This window comes from Megachile rotundata, chromosome 5 (genome assembly GCF_050947335.1).
Source record: "Megachile rotundata isolate GNS110a chromosome 5, iyMegRotu1, whole genome shotgun sequence".
NCBI classification, from domain to species: Eukaryota; Metazoa; Arthropoda; class Insecta; order Hymenoptera; family Megachilidae; genus Megachile; species Megachile rotundata.
This window is the reverse complement of record NC_134987.1, coordinates 20,000,001-20,023,520: the sequence shown is the minus strand read 5'-3', so window position 1 is coordinate 20,023,520 and position 23,520 is coordinate 20,000,001. Positions and strand designations below refer to the sequence as shown.

The 23,520-nt window shown below is 41.4% G+C and overlaps 1 protein-coding gene across 17 annotated transcripts in view; it reads right to left on the bottom strand.

The window, feature by feature from the left end:
* Positions 1-23,520, bottom strand: part of LOC100876690 (uncharacterized) — a 123,905-nt gene that overhangs the window by 71,851 nt on the left and 28,534 nt on the right. For 12 of the 17 annotated variants that reach the window (XR_013038165.1, XM_076531713.1, XM_076531719.1 and 9 more), the window contains one exon: positions 17,649-17,834. Coding sequence is in view for 14 of the 17 variants with exons in the window: in XM_076531713.1 (XP_076387828.1) it covers positions 17,649-17,834 (186 nt within the window). In the remaining 3 variants the exon portion in view is untranslated. Of the gene's footprint in view, positions 1-1,202; positions 5,143-7,441; positions 7,892-17,648; positions 17,835-22,977; positions 23,238-23,520 lie in introns of those variants that run through there. The other 5 variants (XM_076531716.1, XM_076531722.1, XM_076531712.1 and 2 more) reach the window with 4 other exon arrangements.

The window sequence follows — 23,520 nt, the reverse complement described above, 5'->3', positions numbered from 1 at the left end:
TGGTCGTGGTGTTCTACGCGATTTCCTGGTATTGTACACATCGTGCCCGTATTATGACGCTTTCATTGTGCCCGGTTCGTTGTTTGAATTTCATTGTAACACCGGGCTAAGTCGATGAAACTGTTCCATCAGCCTGGACGGTAAGAAGTCGAGGAGTAATTTAGCAGCACGCGAGGAAGACGATTTATGCGGCTGAAAATTACGTTACCGGCCAGATTTTTTCTTCCTTCCTCTTTTTCTCCTTCTTTCTCGTTTCTCCCGCGATGCCGGAATACATCTAGCCAGGTAAATATTTGATGTATTTAGTATACGTTGAGTCTTTTGACTGCTGTTTTTCGACAAACACCACTCGATTACTTCGAAATTGGAATTTCAAGCTCTCGCTAGCTGCGAAGTTTCGATAAAGCTTCGAGGTTGTCGTTGCTTCGATTTTCGAGCGAGATCAAAAGTTCAGATATAAAACAAATTCGAACGTTTGGTAATTACATAGAACAGGACTTATCGATTTCAACGACCTTCAAATATATTGTCAGTGACGTAATTACGAATAACCTTTCAAATATTCAGCAGATATTCGACCTCGGTTAGGTTTACTTATTTTATACGACGATCGGGCAATTCTATCTCCGTTAATCGATACAATATTCGACGATATAACACGTGGTGTAGTTATAATAAGATACTATGTTACTTTTTGACACTTCGATGAAACAAGATTATCCCCTTAACGGTTTCGAGTTAATGCAAGTGATCGATTCAAGTGAATCGAAATTTACAAATTCTCATACATGCTTTTATGCGCAGCTGGTTTGAATGAAGGTGCTTAAAATTTATAAGGCGTTTATTCAAAATCTGCGGGATCCGTTGTATGGGTTAAAACATGCAAATCTGTGTACATATAATTACAAGTGCACGCTGTTCGCGTGTCGGTAGGACTCGTTTGCAATCCCGAAGAAATTGTCCTAAATTTCTTACTTTTTCATACAGAAATAATTTGCATAGGACGATGAATCGACTGTCATTTGTCGTATCACGCACGTACCATTACTCGGTATTTGCATTTTTATACTCCACAAGCATTTTATTTAAATTATAGCGATAATCATCGCTAGAACTTATTTTCTACATTTGCCAATAAATCATTGAATATGGAATCAATTATAGAACGTTCAGAAACCGATTAAGGGAAAAATGTATCTTACCAGTCGAAGAAATTCCAGAGGCACGTGAACATGGCTGCGGCACGTCTGGCACATTGAACAAAACTCGCGACACACGCTGATCCTCACTCGCGTCGATTTTCGCGCGATTCACCACTGCCCATTACATTTTCAGGTTACAAGAGTCATTAACATGCTCGTCGTTGCTTTTCGCGTCGCTTTTTCATTTCGGTACTTCGTAAAGGAACTTCTCGGTGCATAGGAACCCTGCCATTGCATTTCCACCAGTTTTATTTACACTCTGAATATTACCGACAAAATTTCCATCTCAATATACTTCCATAAGCAAGAAAATTCGATGGTTTTTAAACCGACGCCAAAATGGTGCTACTAAAATGTAAAGATCGTGCTATCAAAGTATCGTTATTGAAATCGTGACGTTGGCAGCCCGATGCTACCGAAATGATGTCATTAAATTGACCGTAGCAAATTGGTGCTACGAAATGACGGCAACGCTAAATATGCATTAGTAGCAGAAGTGGCGCGGTTCGAATAGTATTATTAGAATGGCACAGTATTTATTAAATAGCCTCGAATCGACAATCGCTGTTAGACAATTTTAGCAAAAATATTAGCTGTTCCATCTATCGACTTTACAGCGTTATTAGGTTAAAACACGGAATCGTACATTAAACTTTGCCTTTTTCTCGGCGAAGTACGTAACCTAATGCTAACGTAAACAGGCAAATGAAAATCGCATACGTAATTTTGCAGCCACTTTCTCACGAGGTCGCGTGTTACATTTTCGCCACGTTTTTCTCTTTCTTGCTTCGTTTTTGCGCGCAGGAAATTCACAACGGTAAAGTCTGCACGCTGAACGAGTCACCGCTCGTTTGCATATAAATCATTTTGATTCTTAAGACTGTACAACGCGTACGATATCAGCGGCGATACGACAAACGCGAAACAAATGGAGAAACGAAACGACTAATAATGTCTACCGTATTCCGATAGGACGCGGAGCGACAAAAGGGTTATAAAGACCGCAAAAGGGTCGAGAGCGTTTACAGAGCCACACTCGCGTCCAACGCCAATATGTTCCCAGAACAAACCGCCTTTGCCAGCTGTGCCTCTTTATCGACGATTTAAAAAACAACGGAAAATAGCATATGCGATTCCGTCGGACGGAATAATGGCACAGAGTGACAAGGTCAGTGATGTAACGCGTACATCTCGCGCCCCTCGACCTCTTTTCAATTTGCCGGCGACGCGAGGGCTGCACCTACTACGATTAGCATTCGCGCTTCGATGTGTTGGTTCGTTCAACGATGTCTCCTCGCGGAGGAAGCTGAGAATAAGAGAGAGAGAGAACGAACGGGTATCAGGAAGCGGAAGAGAAAAGGGGCTTGAATGAATAGAAAGAAGGGGATGGAGAGGGTGGACGGCGACTGATTCAATATTTGCGAAGCCAGGATAAAGTACCGGCACCGAGAACGATGCTCGCTGAATCGAAGCGAGGTTTTATTCTCGATGTTTGCTGATTTTAATTGCGTACCGTCACGGTAATTTGTAAGATATTGCTACGCGTAACGGCGAGTCTGATTCGACGATCGCTGTCCGGAAAATTTTATTCCATTTCGTTTCGTTTTGATCGATCAATCATTTTTATCGACGTAGTCATTTTTCGGTGAAAAAAATCAGAGGAAATTAAGTTTGCGACGCTTTTCAAACACGGGGGGCGTTTAAAAGTTGTCGAGGCGAGATCTTGACGAAGAAAAGACAGCTGGAAAGCGTCGAAGATCAAAAATGCTTTAGAGAGGCTTGGACGTCTCCCAAGATCAACGGAATGAGATGTTTCCCCGGGATGTTCGAAGATCGTGATACGATTCGATTGTCGAGGGTCCGAGAAGTTGAAGTAATTTCTGAATTCAAGGAGATTTCGAGCAATTTCCCAAGTCCCCTAAAGGGCCGATGGAGCACCCCGAAATTGGATGCTCGAGAAGCTGCTACATCTTTTATAGGTTGTTTGAATTAACTCGACACTGAATATTTTAGCCTTTCATTTTCACGATACATGGCATATCCCTGAACTTGACGGGCTAATTCGAGATTCCAGCTTGCCCTTGGCCTTTCCTCGCCTCTCTGCTTCTGCATTTTGCAAACGCTCGCTGCCTCTTTTGCGCTCACGCTTCGTCTCCGACACTTTTTCGACCAGGCCACCCGTTTCCCCCTTTTACAAGATCAATAATGCATTATGCCTCGGAGCGTGAAAGCGATATTGTACGTCAACCAAGTAAATTTAAAGCAACGTCTCTGTGCATGCGCCCGAACAGAATTACGATCAATTATGTATACAATAGTTTAATTAAAGGGCGACTAATCTCAAGAAGCGCACTCTATAGCCAAAGTCTATAGGTATAGCGCTTTAAAAAATATTCATCGCGTTTCGGTAAAAAGCAACATCAATCTGAACCAATTAACTCCAAACTCATTCGTCTTTGCGAGTCGAATCCAAAGACGAGAGCGTATCTCGTGTATCCTGCATATTGCAGGGGGCAGAAATGCAACGACGACAGCTGATAGTAGAAACGCCAAGCAAAGGAACGAGCTCGTTATTTACGATAGTCGCGATTAAACGAACCTTCGTTGCTCCGCGCGTTCACCTTTCCTCGTCGTTCCTTATCTTTCCGCCGACTAATTCGCGCTCAAAGCCAAGCCCTGGCACGCTGACGACACGCGTTACTCGTAGCTGAATGCACACCGCATCACGAGAGCTGATACGAAAATCCAGCATGTCCCATCCAGTCCTAAAGCGAGGCTGCTGCTTTCAAATTGTCAAGAAATAGTTACACGCCGTGTTCCCCGTACCCGCTGATACGATCGAAAACACTCCATGCCTAAAATATTCTTTCAAAAATTTCAGTATCGCACTTCTAGTTCTACAGTATCGTTTTTTCTCGAGATCTCCACATTTTCCGCGTAGCAAGTGTAAAACGAATATAGAGAACAGACAGCAATTTTTTTCCAACTTTTTGGTACACGGGTTACGGTCAAACGGGAAATTCGTTGGATTACAACGGGTCGGTTTCAGAAAAGTTTTAATTAATATTAGCCGGAGTTAAGCTTGACTAGCTTTTACAACCAACTCGTGATACTTTCTCAAGAATTTCATAAAAAACCGGAACTGTCGAACGGTATGCCTAAAGTTGATATTAAAGGAGCGTTAATAAGACGAAATTTACTTAGAACGTAAAACTTGTATTAAATTACTCGATACTTCGAAGCAGTTTCTCGTCGAAGATAAATTTATATCGTTTTATCACGGCTTCGCCGAATTAATATTGCCTCGGTTTAAAATTGGCTACTCAAAATTTCGAAACTGTACGACACTGTACGTACGTGGTTCGGAGGCGATCGAATACGTAGAACGAGGGCGCAAATCGAAGAAACCTCCGTTTCGATGAGTTTCTAGAAATCCGAAACGATTTCGAGAAGGGAAAAGAGAAGAGGCCATTCTTCCTTCACGCGGTTACAAAGAAAATTATCCCTTCATCGGTTGAAATTTCAAACGTCCTGGAAGAAGAGAGCTTCGCTCAAAATATTGCACGAGTTGAAACGAAGCCGGTCTTCTCCTTTTATTTCCTTCTACGGATGCTATCATACTCCCAAGAAATTGTCACGTAAATTAGGTTACACAATTTCAAACGACAATTTCCAGTCACGTAATTTAACCAGGTCAATCCCTATATGGTTACACATTTTTCTTATAACAGGGAACTTTGTAACTTTTCATATATCGCGAATGAACTCGTCGAGTGGTCCAATACGAACGATAAAGGAAATGAACTTTTTCTTTTACGGCGTAAAGACGTTTAAAATGTACTCAGTGTTTTGCAGTCGAGCAGAAAATGGAACCGAAGTACGTTCGTAAAGATATTGTATGGAAATGTCGGTCACGATATCGCGGCATTAATTTCATTCTAAGATCTGTGATAAAGAAATGGAAGAAAATAAAAAGCCACGGTAGAGAAGAGGCAAATATTAATTTGTTAGTGACGAAGGTGAAGCGATAAATGATATAACAGAAATTTGAATATACGGAAATTAGACTAGTTCGTAAGTTATGAAGGCAAAAGCAGCGCGTTTAAACATTTTACGACCCCGGAGGATGCAAAAGTACGAAACCACGGGAGAAATAAAATTTCGATCGAAAGTTATATCGAACCGACGAAAATTTGAAGAATTAAATATTAAAAGTGTCTGCGAAGCGTGGAACGTGGAAGCGGAAAGGATTGCAACGATCCGCTTGGAAATCCTATTTACTCCAAGGACCAAGTTAAATCGATTCATAACAAATTAACGAGGAACCAAAGCTGCAAGTTCGCCTTCTTTATTCATCGTGTTTGCTCTCGAAGCGTCATTAATTATCGAGGCAACGTCCTCAAATTCTGTTAACGAGAGAACACGCTCCTAAAGACGGCAATGATTAATACGAACATGAACATTTTATAGTACCTTAACGAAATTGTTTTTATTTTCATCTTAACCCGTATCGGCGATGATGAATGTGCCGGAACGAGTTGCGATAGTAACGCGCGAGATAAAAGCTACCGAGAACAATGAAACTCGAGAGAAATGATGATGAAATAGGTAATTTAAAGAAAATATCATGAAAAATCATAATTCAGGATTATCTCAACATCCAGCCACGAAAAGGAGCTCAATCATGGTCAGTACGTTCACCTAATATAATACCCTTGGATTTTCCTGTCTCAAGATTTATCGAGTCTAAAGTATACCTCGGACGAATTACGAATCGAATCGATTTTACACGTACGAGTCTGAAAGCGTTCAAATAAGAGCTTCATTTAGTTTTCATGAATTTAAAACGACATATGTATAGAATAATATATGGAGATGATTCGCTTCGCTCGATTGTGTTAGTTATTTTCGCTGTTCGTAGGAACATAATAAATAGTTTATTCAGAAAAGTTGCATGATATCGAAGCGATCGGTGAAGAGGACTATCGAAGAATTTTTAAACGAAACGGCGTAAACAAATATAATATAAACTATAAATTAAAAAAAGATGAATAAACGTTTCCAATTTTTAGACAAAATATTTTGCTTTTGAATTTAAAATATTTTACGTACTGTTCATTTTTTTATACCTTGCCCTATTGTTCTTTTTTTACGTGAAATACTACGCAACTGGTACGTAAAAAATAGTTCCTGTCAAAAGACCAATACAACGATAAAAGTGCACGCGCATCGTTGCACTTGCAACAAATATTATATACAACGAAAAATCTTTAACAATCTTCAACCTCTCGAAATTGATCAATTTTTCTATCTCATTAATGTCTAAAGGAATAGATAATCGTTTTGGAAACATCCTGTTTAAGTATAAACACAGACACGAATCGATAACTGTTGTTTTTAATGATATTGAACAATCGAATCGCGAAGCAAAGAGATCCTTTGTTCTCGTGAAAAGAGTCGTCGCGACGAAAAAGTCAAGGTCGACTCTCTCGTTTTAATTATCCTCTTCAGCGTTGAAATCGTCGTCGACATTGCTGGACAGAAAACGGATATTTTTACTTCCTTAACTATTATATCAAAGACGACGATAAAAGGAAGAAATTTGAATCCTTCAAAACTTGGCATGTCTCTTCGCAAATTTTTGCGTTTTAAAGGTCCTTAAATTCGAGTACGACCGAATTCGGTACCATAAAATACGCGAACATATTTTATCGCGTATCTCAACTTTACACCTTTGACCCTAATAAACTAGAAACTTGGCCCGAAATTTGCTTTAAAAATACCTTTAAATATCTCTTTGATTCAGAGTCTAAAATAGCGTGTCCGATTCGCGTGCACCAAATTAGTGTAGAAAATTTAAAAAGTATAGATGCACAGAGGGTTGGTACGAAAGTAATTTCTCTTACTTTTTTTTTTAAATCTGGCACGGTGGAATACCGCAAATTTGACTGGGAGGTCACAACGCGTGTTGGGGTTAACGATAGCGTGTGGTAGCGCGATGTACTTTTCGTATAAACCCCATAATGTAGGTAGTTAAATTATTTTTAAAAAGTAGCAGGCATTTTTAACAATTCCTTCGAATACGAATGTACAGTGTGCACTGAATTAAAGTGACGTTGAGCTGTACACGCGAGGGTTAATCAGCCAACTTGTTGAAAAGGCAAATGTATCCAACATTTTTCGCTACAAATCCTTATATAATCGGTCATTCGGCATCGAATTCCATAAATTTGTTTTACCGTTTCAAAAGAGCAACATTGAACTCTCGTGGGCGATAGACGAACGCTCGACGGAAGTATTGTACCGGAAGAACAACGAGCGTCCCGACGCTGTAGCCGGGAGGCCGTTGGCCGCACCGAGAAGCCCGTGATCGTTAATTATCGAAAACAATCGATCAATCGGACAATATCCATGCGAGCTACGACAACAAAAGCAACGAGCATCGAATCTCCAGGCAACATCACTGTTCACCGCAGACACTAAGCTTCGATCGGCACCGACACCATATCCACGGGATTGTCTGTACGGCGAACATGAACGGGTCACGGGAAGGTTCGCGAACCACGAGAAACATTCGGTACACCGCACTCGAATCGAAAAAATCGCGATACGGAAAACGGAAGAGCGAAAAGTACGCGAGAGAAGCCGGGCTGTGCTGGCCGACTCGTAACGCGGCGACGGCACAACTGGCATGCGCCTTTTCCACCCTCCTTTCACCCTGTCGACCCTCACCCTCTTGCACCACCGCCACATCCTCGTTTTCGAGCCTCTTCGTCCAACTAACGGACACCCGCTCCGCTTCGACTAACGCGACCCGGCCTCTGCCTTTGCCCCTGCTCCTGCTGCCACTGCCTTTGCCGGCGCATCATCCCCTCCAACGGGGATGAATCCTCGACGGCGCATTGTCCTTGCGAGAACTAACGTCCTGCAAGCCGAATCCTCCTTCGAAACCGACGATATTCTTCCGACAGTCTCACCTCGAGACAGAAATCCGCGTTGGGCGGATTCCTCGTCGCGCCGCTTCATCTTGCCAAGCCCTTTCGACGAATTTCAATTTTTCCAGCTAAATTTTGATGGCCGCGGAAACGCCACGACCGACTGCCACCAGTTACCGAGCGTTACGGGTGCACGCAAGCAAGTCCGCGAAATTTAGAGATCGTCGGTTATGAATTCTCGCAAAAAATTATAAAAATAAACGTTCCCGGCATCCAGTCCATATGGTGCATTTCGCGTATTCCGAAAAGTCTGGACGAGTTTACTAAATACGGTACACGGTTCATCTTTTACTTCGTATACTTGAATGGGTAGCATAAGTACGCAAACATTCGCGGTTTAAAATCATAAGTCTGTCGAAAAAGGGACGCTCGAAAGCACCGTTCCAAGCACTCGTTTAATCGCGCGACTAACGATTAACATTGCCACGATTATCCTCGTTGAACGAACGCCAACGTCACGTCCACTTTATTATCGTTATTTCCTCGCCGGGGGCAGGTCGGCATGAACGAACATTAAAGAAGAGCTTTCGAGGGAAGACGTTCTTCCCTCTGGCGTATCCCTGATCCTCGTTCATTCGATCGACCGGTCGCGTCGCTTCGCATCCCGTAGCGTCTCGTAGCGTCTCGTACCGTCGGCCATGAATGAACGACTGACGGCTCGATTCACGCGCCTACGAGACCCTATTTACTCGTACCTTTTCCACGCCTATGCTCTCGATTCCTCTATTCTGCCATAACCATGCTATCTCAGGCTTTAAAGGGTTAGGCTACCTTTCGAACTTCAACTTTTCTTCCTCTTAAACGCTACTAAAGAAACCTGCTTTCGATGCGGAATTTAATTTGTAAAGTAAGTTCAATCAACTTCGTTAAACAATTCCGTTTATGCTTCGTTAAAATATCCTGAAACTTAGCGCGAAGATATAGTCGCGATCCTTCGAAGAATACTTCTAATTTACTCGCGATTCCAACCGATCTGGCCCTTGTCTACGTCACGAAAAGAGGTCACGGGAGCAAAAACTAAGAAGCTTTTACATTTGGTCAGCTTCCAACCGCGATCATCCCCTAGCGACGAGCCACCCTGGCCTACTAAACACGCGGACAATTTATAATCGAGTGACCCAGACGCCCGATCCGATGGACTCTCCAACGACTCCGAACAATCTTCTCGTTTCTTCCGTCGAAGTTTTCGTGCTTTCATTCTAACGACCCGAATAGCATTGTCCCGATTTCCTCGAGGTCAAACAACCTCGTCAGAAACGGAACTATTCGTTACAACCGGTTCAAAAATAGTTGACTTCTCTTACGCGATCGATAAGTTGTTGTTTAATTCATACGGCCGTCCTAAACAGAAACCGAAGAATCCCTAATGTGGGGGTACTTAAATAAATCTTTTCAAGGTTTATAAAAGTGTCGATAAAAATAAAAATTATTATCGATGCGTGTTAACCGTTAACTGCGATTAATACGTAAATATTAACAGACGAGGATATCGGCATAAAGTAGCGAATATAAATACGGCAATATTTAAACGAGTAACGATACATATTGAAATTGAAATAGCAGGGAAGAATCAGATACAGAAAACGAATCAGACATCGGCGATTCGGGGAAGCCAACGATTAATTAACCGGTGTAATCAATGATTTAACGAAGCAGAGCAAACGACGGAATTTCGTATGCGCTCCGTCACGGTAAATTTGTAATTATCCCGCGAAATACACTTCCTCTGTTGACGGTTTTGCGTGGTAAAGGTCTAAATGGAAAACATGGACGAGATTTACGAGTACCTACTCTTACCTTGTATTAGCCAACGGGTAAACAGCGTTAGCAAATATTTAAGAAACCAAATGAAACTCACCAGCAACGTAGAAGGGACAACGAGGCGCTGAATAAGTAAATCCTTCGAGAAAATAAACGTATGGACGTACATGTACGGCGAACCGTTGTTTGGATTCCTCGCGCACCTATCTACCTTAAACTATGCAATCGTATTTGCAATCCCTCGTATCAATGCAATATCACGAACAGTCGCTGCGTTAACAAGATATGTTAATCGATGATAATTTCGAAAATCTACTCCGCTTCTCCGCACGAAAGTCTTTTCATTATTTTGCAATTTACATCGTTTTTAAAATACGAGCGAATCTGTGTTTTGAATCGTGCGATAGCTGGTTGATCATTCGGGGTGTCCCAGAAACCGAGAATCTTCGAACGAATAACTTTCGAAATACATCAAAATAATATCGCTAAAGGATCTTTAATGGCTGCGTCGCTTAATCGAGGAGCGACGCTAATTCCCGTAAATCGTTATCGGCCGATCGATCGTTGAATACGCGAGATTCGAGCTTAAAGGAAGCGAACGAAGCGATGTATCGCGGCGACAGCCCATTAGGAAGATCTATGCCCAACGATGAAAACACACGATCTCTCTTGTACCTATAATGTATCTAGCTAAACGAGCCTGGCAAAGGATTAGTCGACTTTCTTTTACGTCGATTCGCTGTACTCTGGCCGACTACGATGAGTTTGGGTATCGATAAAGCACTAAACCCAGCAGGGTAAGGGCACCAAAGAAAAATCCATTAGCCGTATCGTTACAATTATTGTATTCGCCGCAAGCATCGACAAGATAATACACGGATAATCGTCTACGATATTCTTTTAATTTTCATCCACTTAATACGCCGATAAAAGAGATTTTCGTTGTATCGGCCGAACAATTACCCTCGTTCGTTTACGATCGGTAACAGAATCAAGGTAATAAAATATGCAATTTCGACGCGTCTCTTGGGCGGATTTCGGAAGCTCCGAATAGTAGAACGAAATGAACACGGTCGAAGTAAAATTAGAACAGGCTCGAAAGAACCCGGCAAATTTTCAGACCGGTAATCGCCTATGGTATTTCAGTCGAGGAAGCTTTTTGAAAATTTCGGGCTAGAAAGGGATTCCAAAGGGAAAACGGAGAGAGTAGAAGAATGAAAAATGGTATTATGCAGAGGCAGCCTCCCTCGTCGAACGCGGAACCTATGGATTTGTGTAAGGGCACGTGCTCGTGCATGCTGCGAGCTCGCATCTGCCGGTGTGTGCAACTCGTGCACGTGACACCACCTACCATCAGCTTCTCTGTTACATTATGCAAAACAACATGCGCGTTTACACACGCGGCTTTTAAATAAAAGAAAGAAAGTAACAGTCGGATCGAAATACGAAACTCGTTCGGTTAAAACTTACGCTATCAGGCTCGTTCGCATATTTTTTTCCTTTTTCTTTCCAAATAAACAACAAATTTCATTTTTAATGGATTATTTCAGTTTGACGCGGTAAAAACAGCGAAAAATGTTTTCGTTAGATAAATACGTACGAGCTTTCGAAACTTGTGTGCCAAATGCTTTGAAAAGCGGTTCTAAATTCAATTGTGGGAACTTTCAAATGTTTTACTTTAATTATCCCATAACCGGTACGGAGTTAATACATCAAATATAAAGAACGATAGGAAATGATGAAATGTGGTTAATGCAATTATCGGTGAATTGTTGGCTAAATGTATACGGTTCAATTTGATTCGCGATCGTACAAGAACGAAAGCCATTAAATGAAATCGATACGAGAAACATTCTTCCACCGGTCTGCTAAACAATTGCACCCAATCCGATTCACGGGGCACAGCTTTAAAGCAGACGGGTAAAAAAAGAACGAGGAAGGGAACTAGGGAAAATGAAACCATTTAGTCAACCAACGAAGTTTGAAACGATCAAAGCGGCTCGACGCATTTGCAACGAGTTTATTCATTAGACGTGCTTGTAGCTCGGAATTACTGTAATTATGATTACGAACTCTTGCCTCGAACCGCGTCGTTGAAGTTGGAGAACCGAGAAAAAAGACTAACTAGGAATTCCAAGGGTCGATTGAAAAATTCTACGAACTTCCGAACCTTGTCCCCCGCGATGTTATTTTAAACATCCTCTTGACAATTATTCTCCGAAGAACAAGTCCTCTTAAATCGAACGAATTCGCATTAATCGCTATGGCACTCGATAGGATTTTATGAATACCCGTTAAATTAAATATCCACAAATAATATTAAGGAGAAAGATACGTGTTTTGTCGCCACGTGTTCAATTGCCAGCCGCTCCTGGCTTGTTAGAGTATTAAATATTTTACTTTGCGACTAAAAAAGGAGTATCGTAGTTTGTTAAACGTTATTTGCTTTCCACCTCGTCGGATTAATGTAGAAATTGAAGCAAAACGCTGCAGGCTATTTCTTTATCGGTGGAGTGCATCGCTTCCAAAGCTTGCAACGACGATTACGCGAACGATTATAAAAGACATAGGTACAACACACATACATATTTCATACGATAAAGGGCGAACTGAATTTTGAATCCTAGCTTTTACGTTAATGGACACGGCGATATTAGTTCTTTTGATAACAAAATAATGCTCGACTAACAGTAACCGAAGCTTTCGGTCTTTTAAAAGCTTAATCCAGTTGCAGCTACTATTCTTCAATTTCATGAAAATCGATCGTTCTATTCACGACGTTGGCCTGACCTACCCTCTGAAACACGATTCTCCCGTACGTGAGCAAAGTTTATCGTTCTTTCCTTTACCGAAGACACCGAATCGACGTTCCTTGTCACCTTAAGCCTCCATCTCCTTTTTGCTATCTTCCTTTCGTACTTTTTATTCCCGTCCCTCTCCTTTTTCTGTTTCTTCTTTTTTCGAACCAGCTCATCGACGAAGAGAATAAAAATTTCACCCTTCTTTTGCTTACAATCCACGATGCTAAATTAATTTAATTACAATAGCTAACTCGTTTTTTAAACCAGTTCTGTCGATTACTAACGTAACTCTGCCGATTAATTACCCGTAAACGGAAACTACATCTTGAATCTGGTTTTTACTCTCGCGGCGTGTACGCGGCCAGAGTGTGTCGGTCGGACGAGGAAGTAAATTGTATAAAACCAAATATCGTAAAAAGTGTTCGAGGGATGGTCGATTTTTCGTCGGAAGAAACGCGTCGGTGCTACCAGAAAGCATCCCCTGTCTTTTTACCTTCTTGCTCCTTTATCATGTCCCTAGGAAATATCGGTTGGTTGCGCGCAGCTTCTGTTTTATTTCGTCGTAAAAACCTCTACTTATCCCGGAAATATAAAGCTTACCGGCGCAATGCACAGTTCAACACACTGCCTCGTTTATGCCATTTTTCGCATAAGTCAACGTACAATCCTGTCAGCACCATCATGCAGAAAAATTTCATCTTCCTTTTGCTTTTTATCTCCGGCAGCTCAGTCCGTCTCGTGCTGTGCACGTCGTCCGTGAAATAACATCGAAAGAAGAAAAGTATAATAAGATACGACACGCTTACTAACGCGTCGTCGAAATCTAATCCGAAGATAACTCGACGTCGATTCGAATTCTATATTGCAGTTTTGAAACAACACCAGCCACGCGAATTCCCCGAGCAGGGATTTTCTCAAACGCGAGTGTCATTGCCCTGTTTGACCGACGCTAACGGCGTAGCGATTCAAGCCGTACATGATAAACGGTGCGGCGTACGTTTGACACTATCAAGTAACATAAGTTTCTCGAGAATAACCGTACTATCAGGAACAAACCATGCCGTTGGTCAATTTTCAGGTCAGCCAAGAGCAACGGGCAGTACTTTTTACCGAACACGGCCGGTAACATCGCGAATTCTCGCTTTAAATCACGTTATCAAAGACTCGAAGACGGCTATACGACTCCGAGGGTCACGTCATAGGAATTAACCGTAAAGCATCCGTGTAAGTCAGCCGACTGCGAGCACGCCAACAGGGATTCTAATAAGCTATTCGCTACTGGCCCCATGAGTCCTCCAAACTAAACTGGCTACAAAGTTACAGTCGACTGTGATGGGTCACGCCATACCTAGCTATATGAATCATCCGTGAACTGTAACGTGATATTTCTGCAAATTGACTCTGATTACGTCCGCTTCAATTTCAACTGTTACAACGCTTTGATTGCTCCTGGAGTCACAAGAGCGATCTAACGATGATTTTCCCAAGGCTAACAAAAATATAACCTCAATCATTTAAGCCGTAATATTCGAAATAATCGTTACAAATGCAAATGCGTTTCCACAAACTTTTCTATGGAAATTCTTTATTTCGCAAATCGCGATTCCTATTCACGGTGATTTTATTTCGTTTTGAACGCTGAATCTCGCTCGGAAATAATTTGATTCAACGAGTTTGAAGCTCGCCGCTCTCTCTGCCGTTAAAAGCCTTCGTTGCTTTTCTAATTAACTCTTCCCAGCCGAGGAATAAAAGGTGTTATCGTCTTTCAGGAAATCCGGCCCAGTGTTTTCTTTTTCATGCTTTTTTAGAACCATCGGGGATCAACCTGAAAAGCGAATCCTTATCACGGAAGACTGTAAAGCATGCACGTCGCCAACTTTATCGAACGTAATTGGACTTTTTAATAATTTGCCGTCACGCGTCTGTTTACGAGCGGAACTTTAAGAAAATTCGACGTTTTCCTCCGATCGATTTCTTCGATTACCGTTCTTGCTTTCAACGAAAAACGAATTTACTAAATCTAATACATTGTAACTACCTTCTCGAGTAGAACAGTTCGCGTTAAATATACGTCGAACGTTGAGCAAACATAGTACTCATAATCATTGAAACTTCTTTCCTGTTTCTCGTATAATCGAAATTACTATCCTACAACGATCCTCCGTCTGACCGACCCATTTCCTTCCTCCTCGACCCTGTCACAGTGAATCAAACGACCCAGAGCGGCGTAATCGTGCAAACTGTTAACGAACTCGGCAATGAATTTAACCTAGCTCCTCATAAATTCCCCGCTATCGAGGAAGACGTAAAAAAAGAAAAACGAAAGGTAGAAAGCAATAAAAGAATCGGCGAACCCGAGACAAGGAGAGAAATTAAACGGATACAGACCAGAGAGACAGAAAGTGAGAGACGACGACGACGCAGAAAAAGAAAAATAAATAAAAGAGATTGGAGAACTGGAAGGGTCTTTCCCGTCCGGTTGATTATTTAAATGACTCCGACGACCAGGAGGAAACCGGGGATGAAGGAATACTGTAGTAGATAACGGAACCGCTTTACTTTCTTTATCGACAGCTAAAAGGGAAAACAGTTCGTAACTCGTACAGAAGTACCAGCTTCTTAAGAATTCCGATAATTTGATTTTTGAATTGTACGTGAAACGTCTCGAGTAATTTGTATCAAAACAAAGTGAAAAGTTCTCGAGCGTAAGAATTGAACGGGTAAGAAACGCGACGCTCAGGAACGCGTGTCTTTAATCGCTAACCGTAATTAAAAATTAAACGCCTGTAAAAGATACGTGACTCTAATCTAGCACAGATCTAATACCCGTAGAATTTGTTTTCACTTAACGCTCGTCAAAGTAAATCGTAGACGATTTGCAACACCAGACGAAATGCGATGAATTACAAGTAACATTGGGTCACATTTACCCACCGGCAACTCGTTCGATCACAGCTGTAAACGCGAGCGTGTAGATGTATCGGGAAGGGGTGGCAAGTTGTAATTTGTACAAGTATCGGGGTGTTCGGTAATCCCTCGGTGAAACCGGTGAAACGTGACTCATGGATACGATTTTTACGCGAGCACATTCATCGCCTCGCGAAACGAAACACAGGCCCGAGATCGAAAACGGAATGTAAAATACGTCCACCGTTTCATTTGCTCGGCTGAATCGGGTTCGACGGTGCCCGCGCGATTTTTATCACCGACTGGAAATTAAAATGTTACGGAGGACATGTTCTCCTGGACACGTGATTTTCGTCGCGGATTCGACTGTCAGTTTTTGAAATCCATTTAACCGTTCGCAGTTCACGCGATCCACTGTTCTCAGCATTTTTTCTTTCCGTGATTTAACGCTGGAATGTCGGTACGTTGCATCGTCGATAATGCATAGAATCAAGGAATGTTTGTAGGTAATGTCTGACTAATTTTAAGCGTCGACGTCGGACCGTCTGACTCCTGTCTGACTCGTGTCTGACTAATACTACTTATTTTAGAAAAGACCTGATACGTTCTTTAAATCAATAGTTTTCTCTTTTCTCTCTTAGAATAATCGAACAAAACGAAATTACAGAGAACTTCGAATAGAATTCATATTGCACTAGTTACAAAGATTTGTAATAGCGTAATTTAATTGCTGTGCACGTTGAATTCGTCAAATGTTTTTGCGAGCGTAATAGCTCGAGAGAACGCAGCTATAAAGCAGCAACAGCTCTTTGGAGGCAAGCAACGAGTACGGAAACAGCCTCTTCGTACTCATTACACTTATTTCCAGACTTTCAAACGCGACTCTGTTTCCATTCCGCTCCAATCCAAAAGTCATTTCTTATTTCTACCTACTCTAACTCGTTCTTGACTCCTATTGCGCGTTCGTTCATCAACTACTGAGAAAAAGGCAATATCGAAATGGCAATAGTATTAATTATCCGACACGATCGGTGTATCTTCGTTAACGATGTAATTCTATTTTCCTCCTCGATGCACTCGCATTTACGTTTCCCTTTTTTCTTCAAGTGTCAGATAACCTGAACGATCGTAATTCAGTCCGTTGTTCGTCCATTTCATGTTCTAGTATCGAGTGTCGAAAACGATTCCCGTCTCTGGAACCTACCCTATTCCGAAACAACACCCCCATTCGTACGAACGCGACACGGAAACAGAGGTAAAAAAGAGAAGCTGAATTAATCGACGAGTATGGCAGTGACGTTTTCAAGGATGAAGGGTGGCCATGAAAAGTCCAACCGACTGGTAAAACGTTGGTAGAAGCGTGCTCGAACATAATGCTAATAATCCCTATACATCAACTTTTCAATTTAACGCGCTATCCGTATATATTCAAGAATTTATGATTCGAGAACTCGTTTAGAAATGAAATTAGTGTCCCAAGTGTAAAAGTCACAATCCGATTAATTAAATGAGTCCATTTAATATAAATGCGGTGTAATAAATACATAAGTTCATGAATAAATGATAGCAGTTTAATTTTGTAAAGCAGAGGAAAGCAGAATACGAAATCTGGCGTTATAACTAAGTGATGTGTTCCACTTTAACGTTAGACGAAACCTGGTCCGCGATCATTCATTCTTAATGCTGACCGTTTAATAATATCTTTACAATATCGGTACCGTTTCCTCGTCACGAATTTTCAAGACGTACATGAAAATAAATTGGCATTCCTATCTTAAATAGCATTGCTATTTTATCGATAGTATAAGATAACAAATTGAAAGTTTAACTTCGAGCCACCTGCATCTTTAATAACGAAAGACCCAGTACATCTTATTAGGCGTGTCTACGTCGATGTGCCGAATAAACATGAATTCTGTGTGCGTTAATGCACTCGAGCGAGTCTCGTGTCTGTGTGCACACGCGAGGGTAAATCGACTTACCTTGAATGCAGGGCACAGCCACGCTGCACTGTGAGGTAACTCGAGGACGATGGCGGAGGTGGTGTACAGTAGGCGGGTGGCAGTGCTGGATCATGTCTGTGGAGATGGTTATGCCGATGGTTCTGAGAATAGTTTAAGGAACCTCGCAGACTGCCGGGCAGATGGCGATGCGGCGTTGACGGATCACTGAAACACCAAAGATCAACAATTCTTATCATCATATACATATAAAGTAGCCTATTAATTAAACGGATACTTTATAGAGAACGGACATGGCCGGATAAGAGGGTGAAAAGTAGCCCTGTACTACGTTTCACCTTTTTACTACCAAAGTGTTACGATGGTATCATGGCAGGATTCGACCGTTGCTAACTGCAGAAATTTATGAATTGTTGGGAAAGATGGATTTGTACGTCATACCTTATCGACTACCGACTGCGTAGAAATAAAAAAGACTTATTTGTTCCCAACAGTTTTACTATCCGTAGGTAAGGTAGATCGCTGCAGAAAAATTCATAAAATCCCTAGAAAACTACGTTACCTTAAGAAGGTATAAAGCGAACGAACTCTTCTCTATCGGAAGCGAATAATTTGTTATTCGGTAGGCGTTTCGCGAAACAAACATTTGTACTGAACTTTTTATGAAATGTACACGTGTAGATATAGTCGGATGAAACTTAATAAAATTCTAAGCAACTTGAAAGAATGTCGGATAACGTTTTACCAGAAATTTTGTCTATAAATCTTATCGCAGATAACGGCCGCGCTGCCGATAACGCTCTACGTACAGCATGAAATTTACAGCATGTTATCAAAGTTTGTTGAAGCACGATTTTCCAATTTCAAAGACTAATCGATGATCGTCTATCTCGCATACCGTACGATAAAGTCCGTACTTTTACCTCCTGTATAACTCGAGCACGATCGAGCAAAACAATAACGATTAAAGAGCTAAAGATCGAACGAAAAAGGAACAAGGTTTTCGTATAATAGTTAGTTCGTTTGCTAACACTCGACGAGACTATTAGGCTTCACACCTGCTAAACAATTGCGCACAAAAGAAAGACTCGTCACATCCGGTCACGGTAGGACGAGCCACCCTTGCACTGCCTACCGAGCCCATCAACATACGAATTCCCACGAATTAACTCGCACCTAATGCGTGAAACAACAAAAACAGTCTCGACGATTCTTTCTACGCATCAGTCTGCACTTTAACAGCGACTGCAGAACGATTCGAACTGGAACTGGATCGACCATATTGCTATGAGTTTACGAAGATACAGGTCGCGATTAGCAAGACCTCAAATAAGCACTCCAACGATCAAAGTATGCAATTATTCAAACATGTACTTGCTATTCGCAATATTCCTAATAACTCGAACGGTATGACTATTCCGAGTTAAAATTCCACTTCTGGTCCGAACACGACGAAACTCTAATTTAAATAATAAAAGAACGAAACTGTATTAGATAGCGAACGATCTGTGCAGCGGTACAGTTCCACCGAATACAAGATCTTATCTGTCGTATTCGTAAAACACGGTGTGAGTGCCGAGAGCGGAAATGTCGAAAGGGTCGGCCAAAGCCTCCGTTTACAACGGTTGCATTCTTATCAAATACCGAACGCGTTAAACGACAGGGTATCTTGTCGACCGTAGATAAAAAAAGGGAAGGTACACAGAGAGCTGCACACGAGTTTCCTAAAACGAAACCACTTCTATCCAAGTTGCCGAGTACAATACAAATATTATGTTGCTCTACATCAAATGTTTCGATTTCGAAACGGACAGAATTCGATATCATTTGAGGCCATAAAAATATATCGACATAGCGCTTACGGTACATCGACTTGAAACTTTAACTTCGCTACAAACCGTTAATTTCCCGTAATTTCAGTTAACATCCCGTTAACTTCATCAACATTTTTCATGCAAAACGACTACTTCAAGGATTTACTGCTTTAGAGTATAATCTTTTCTGAGACGTACCGTACAGGAAGGAAAATATGTAGAAAACAAAGTTGTAAGAAAGAATAAAATGATCTTTTGGAGGAGAGATAGTCCATGACCAGGGATAAAGTTTTATCGATAGTACGGTTACGGTCGAACATTCGTTAAGTAAATAAGGGTAAACTTGCAGGACGAGATCCTGTAGAAGACAAGCTTCCGGTCGCACGATGTCGTCCAGCGAAGAAAGAAGGCGACGAGTGAAAAATGAAACTTTGCGATCGGACTTTGCTAGGAAAATACCAATAAGGTACAGCTTACAAGGCAACTTTAACGAAAGCTTCGATTCGATCGATTTCTAAAACTTTTGTGCAATTCGAAATTATTCGTATTTCTGAATAGCTTTGACAAAGTGGTCCGTTCCTTAAATCCGAAAGCAACCTGTGACAATTTCTTTTATTTCCTTCGATATTTCAGAGAATAAATATTCTCGCGAATGATACTGATTTTTCGGAAGCCTTACAATCGTTTCAACTGCAATAGTACCTCGCGTCTATCGTATCTACGGAAATCGATAATATAACCAAGTAGAGCTGTTTTTCTCCCTCAGTCAGGAAACGTAAAACTAGCGTGCATAGAAGTTTAATACCTTATTTAATAAATAAGTATTGCTTAGTATCGACTTATGGTCTTTACATATTCGTTACCTGTGCAACAGGGATTCACCGTCCTTTCAAACTTACAGTTGCGTAACCAACATTTTTGTCGGAAATGAATCAAGCCTACATAACAATGCCAACGAATACGACGCGAATAATGAAACATCGGTATAAACGTGTGCACGCATTAACAAACTTTTTGTTAATTTTGTATACGTTTCTTAGGCGAATTCGAACGAGACGGAAACCTGTATACTCGAAATAGTCGTAAGAAGATTCAGGTTTTGTTACAGCAGGAAGCGATAGCGCTCATAACCAGTTCGTATCAGTTAATTAACAACGTGCAACCATTTTCTTGAACGCGGCTTCTGTTGACAAATTACCGCAATACGAACGCTTTAAGTGTACGAAGCAGAATTATTAAGAGAAAAAAAAGATGCGTTACAGCAAGAAAATAACCAGGAATTAACAAGAAGTTAAAAGCTTCAGATTGCTACGTCATCAATTTAACGTCTTTGCTTACTACTCCTTTTTACGAGATTCCTTCGAGAACATGATGGATCACCATTTTTCTATTTGTATGTAATATATATAAATAATGTTAGTTAAAATGACAGAAAAAGTGTGACAAACGATTTCCTGGGAGAAACGAGAATTTTTAATTTCGCGAGATGTATCTAAGGCCATTAGGCGATATTTTCTCTTTTTTGTTTTGGTCTCGTTCTTTATTTTACGCGTTTTTCTCTTACGCGCGTGTTACCTCCAATCTTTTAGAAACCACCGCCTTTTTTCTTTTCTAAAATTAAATATCATAGAATGTTACGGCGGGGCGACCAAGGTGTGGCTCTGAATTTTTATTCGCAGAAACGTATACAAGCCGGATGAGTTGAAGTTTCTACGCGCATACTTATCCGATAAACGTCTTGAAAAAACATTTACATTTATCTTTGTAACAATATACAAAATCTGTTAGATGTTTAACGAGATTGGAGTAATTATAGAAATTCACTAGAGTCGTTAATACGAGACTGCAAGCGTCTATTTTAATTCGGAAAGGAGCCGCTTTCGCGGAGCGAATTTCACTTTTGGAGCTGGTCCCCCATGAGAAAGCATGTGGTAGTCGCTAAAAATTCGTTCGAAGCTGCAGCCAAGTTTAGAGACAAGAAACGTTCTATACTTGACCTTAATGGCGTTCGTCCAATGCCACAAACTTTGCGGTGGTCTCAACATTTCTCTTTTCGTTACCGGTATCCAACATCCAGTAACTCCAGGGCAGAATAATTCCGACGATGAATCGAACGGCTACTTTAGAAAATTGAATTTGTCTTCCGAAGAAACATAACGTTACAAACGTTGCCTTGTATCGTGTTCGATTTATATCTTAAATTATAGAAGTGGACCACATTTTTCCAAAAAATTTGTAATTTTCCAGGATAATACACGAGAGGAAAATATTTTGTTTGCAGCGGTTTAAAGCTTCACTTTCGAAACGGGAGTAAGAAATTGGTTCGAACTAACGTCAATATCGTTTGTTAATCCGTATAGGATCACAATCCCGTTGCGTCCGCCATAATCCACTAGATCCAATCAGAATACACCTAAAACCATGGATGGAACGCGGTTTATTGCACCGGAAGCGACAACGCCACTGGTTATTTCATCTTGAAAACTCGACAATGATTGGAACTCGTACGTTTTAACGATTCGACCAATTTTTTCTCGACACTCGCCATAAACGGTTTCAAATACTTATCCCGAACAAGATTCGATACCGTTGTGCTCTTACGCCAGCTTCAAGAAAATTCAATATTTATACATGGTTAACGGTAATTCTGAAAATATCTTCTTCCAGTTCCAGTATATATAATTGAGAGTAAATTGCGTCGTTGTTCGATTGGTGGAATTAACAGTGTCAAGAGTTATGCGAAGGATTTGCAGGTATTAAGAGAAAATGGCTTTGGTATTGATACGTTTCTGTTACGAGCATTAAATCGTATTAAAAACTACACTCGAGACAGTAATTCTCTTTCTGAAACAGTTTCATGTTTTCAAAGCGAAGCCATAAAAATTGATGGAATCTTAACTTTGGAACTGTAAAAATGAAATGTTATTACCGACAACACTTTATCGGTTATCTCGTCGAATCGAGTAAAAATATTTGTGATTCAGAAAGTGGAAAAATATCGGTGACAAACCGATTCGAAAGTTAATACACATTTTTAACGTAATCGCGAACAGCACTTTGATTTTATCGAAAGAAGCATCGCGGTCACAAGCTAGATACGCTTATCGTGTATAGTACGATGAAAATAACGTTATTAACAATTTCTTTGATAAATTAGACGGTTAAGCTTGCGACTCTTATACAGAATACTCGTGAACACGCTGTGCTTTTTGTACAATTCACGCAGGTACGGTTCATACAGAGGTTGGTACACCTGGCACAAAGTCACCCGCTTAAATGTCGCTTCAAAGGCGCCCACCCCCGCGTCCAGCAAACGAGACGTATAATTCACGCTCAAAAGCGTTGACGAAATCTTAAAACGAGTCGCGGGTTCTCCGAATAATTTCGCTAAAAACCTCGAAATATTCTCGTTAACGCGAGTCCATAGAGTTCAACGACAGCGTAATAATATTTACCCGCAGACTGACGCGCTACGAGTCTGCGAGCCGCAGACACGGTGGAAAGGTGGGAATCCGGAGAAATGCATTCGAGCGTACCTGTCTACGTTGTTGCTCTTAAAGCTGACCATTCCGCTCGACACAGCTTCCCTCATAACCACCGTGCACCTTTTTCACGCTATTTTTTACACACTGGATGGTCGCACAATCAGCACACGCGTTGTCGAACACGAATAAACCACGCCACGTAACGCGCACAAAGGAACATAGTCACGTGCAGGAACAGTACGAAGAACTCGTAAAGAGCCGCGTTGCCCAGACCGCGTTTCCGGACCGACTGAAAAGGAGCCACGCTTCACGGCCGGTCTACCCCTACCCGTTCTTATACTACCCCCACCAGTCGTCTCTAATTGCACTCTTCCGACAACGCTTGGCCAGCTGACGTTCTTTTCTTGTCATTCTCGGCTCGTCTCCTATGACAACCGATCGCGATCGGTATACCACTCCGACAACGCTCTCGTTTAACCTCTTCTGCTCCGGACCACCCCTTCCGCGTATGCTCCCGACGTTCCTCCGCACAGGATGTACCCAACAGAGCGAATGGAAGATGTTCGCAGCATCCAACTTTTATTATTCTTTTGC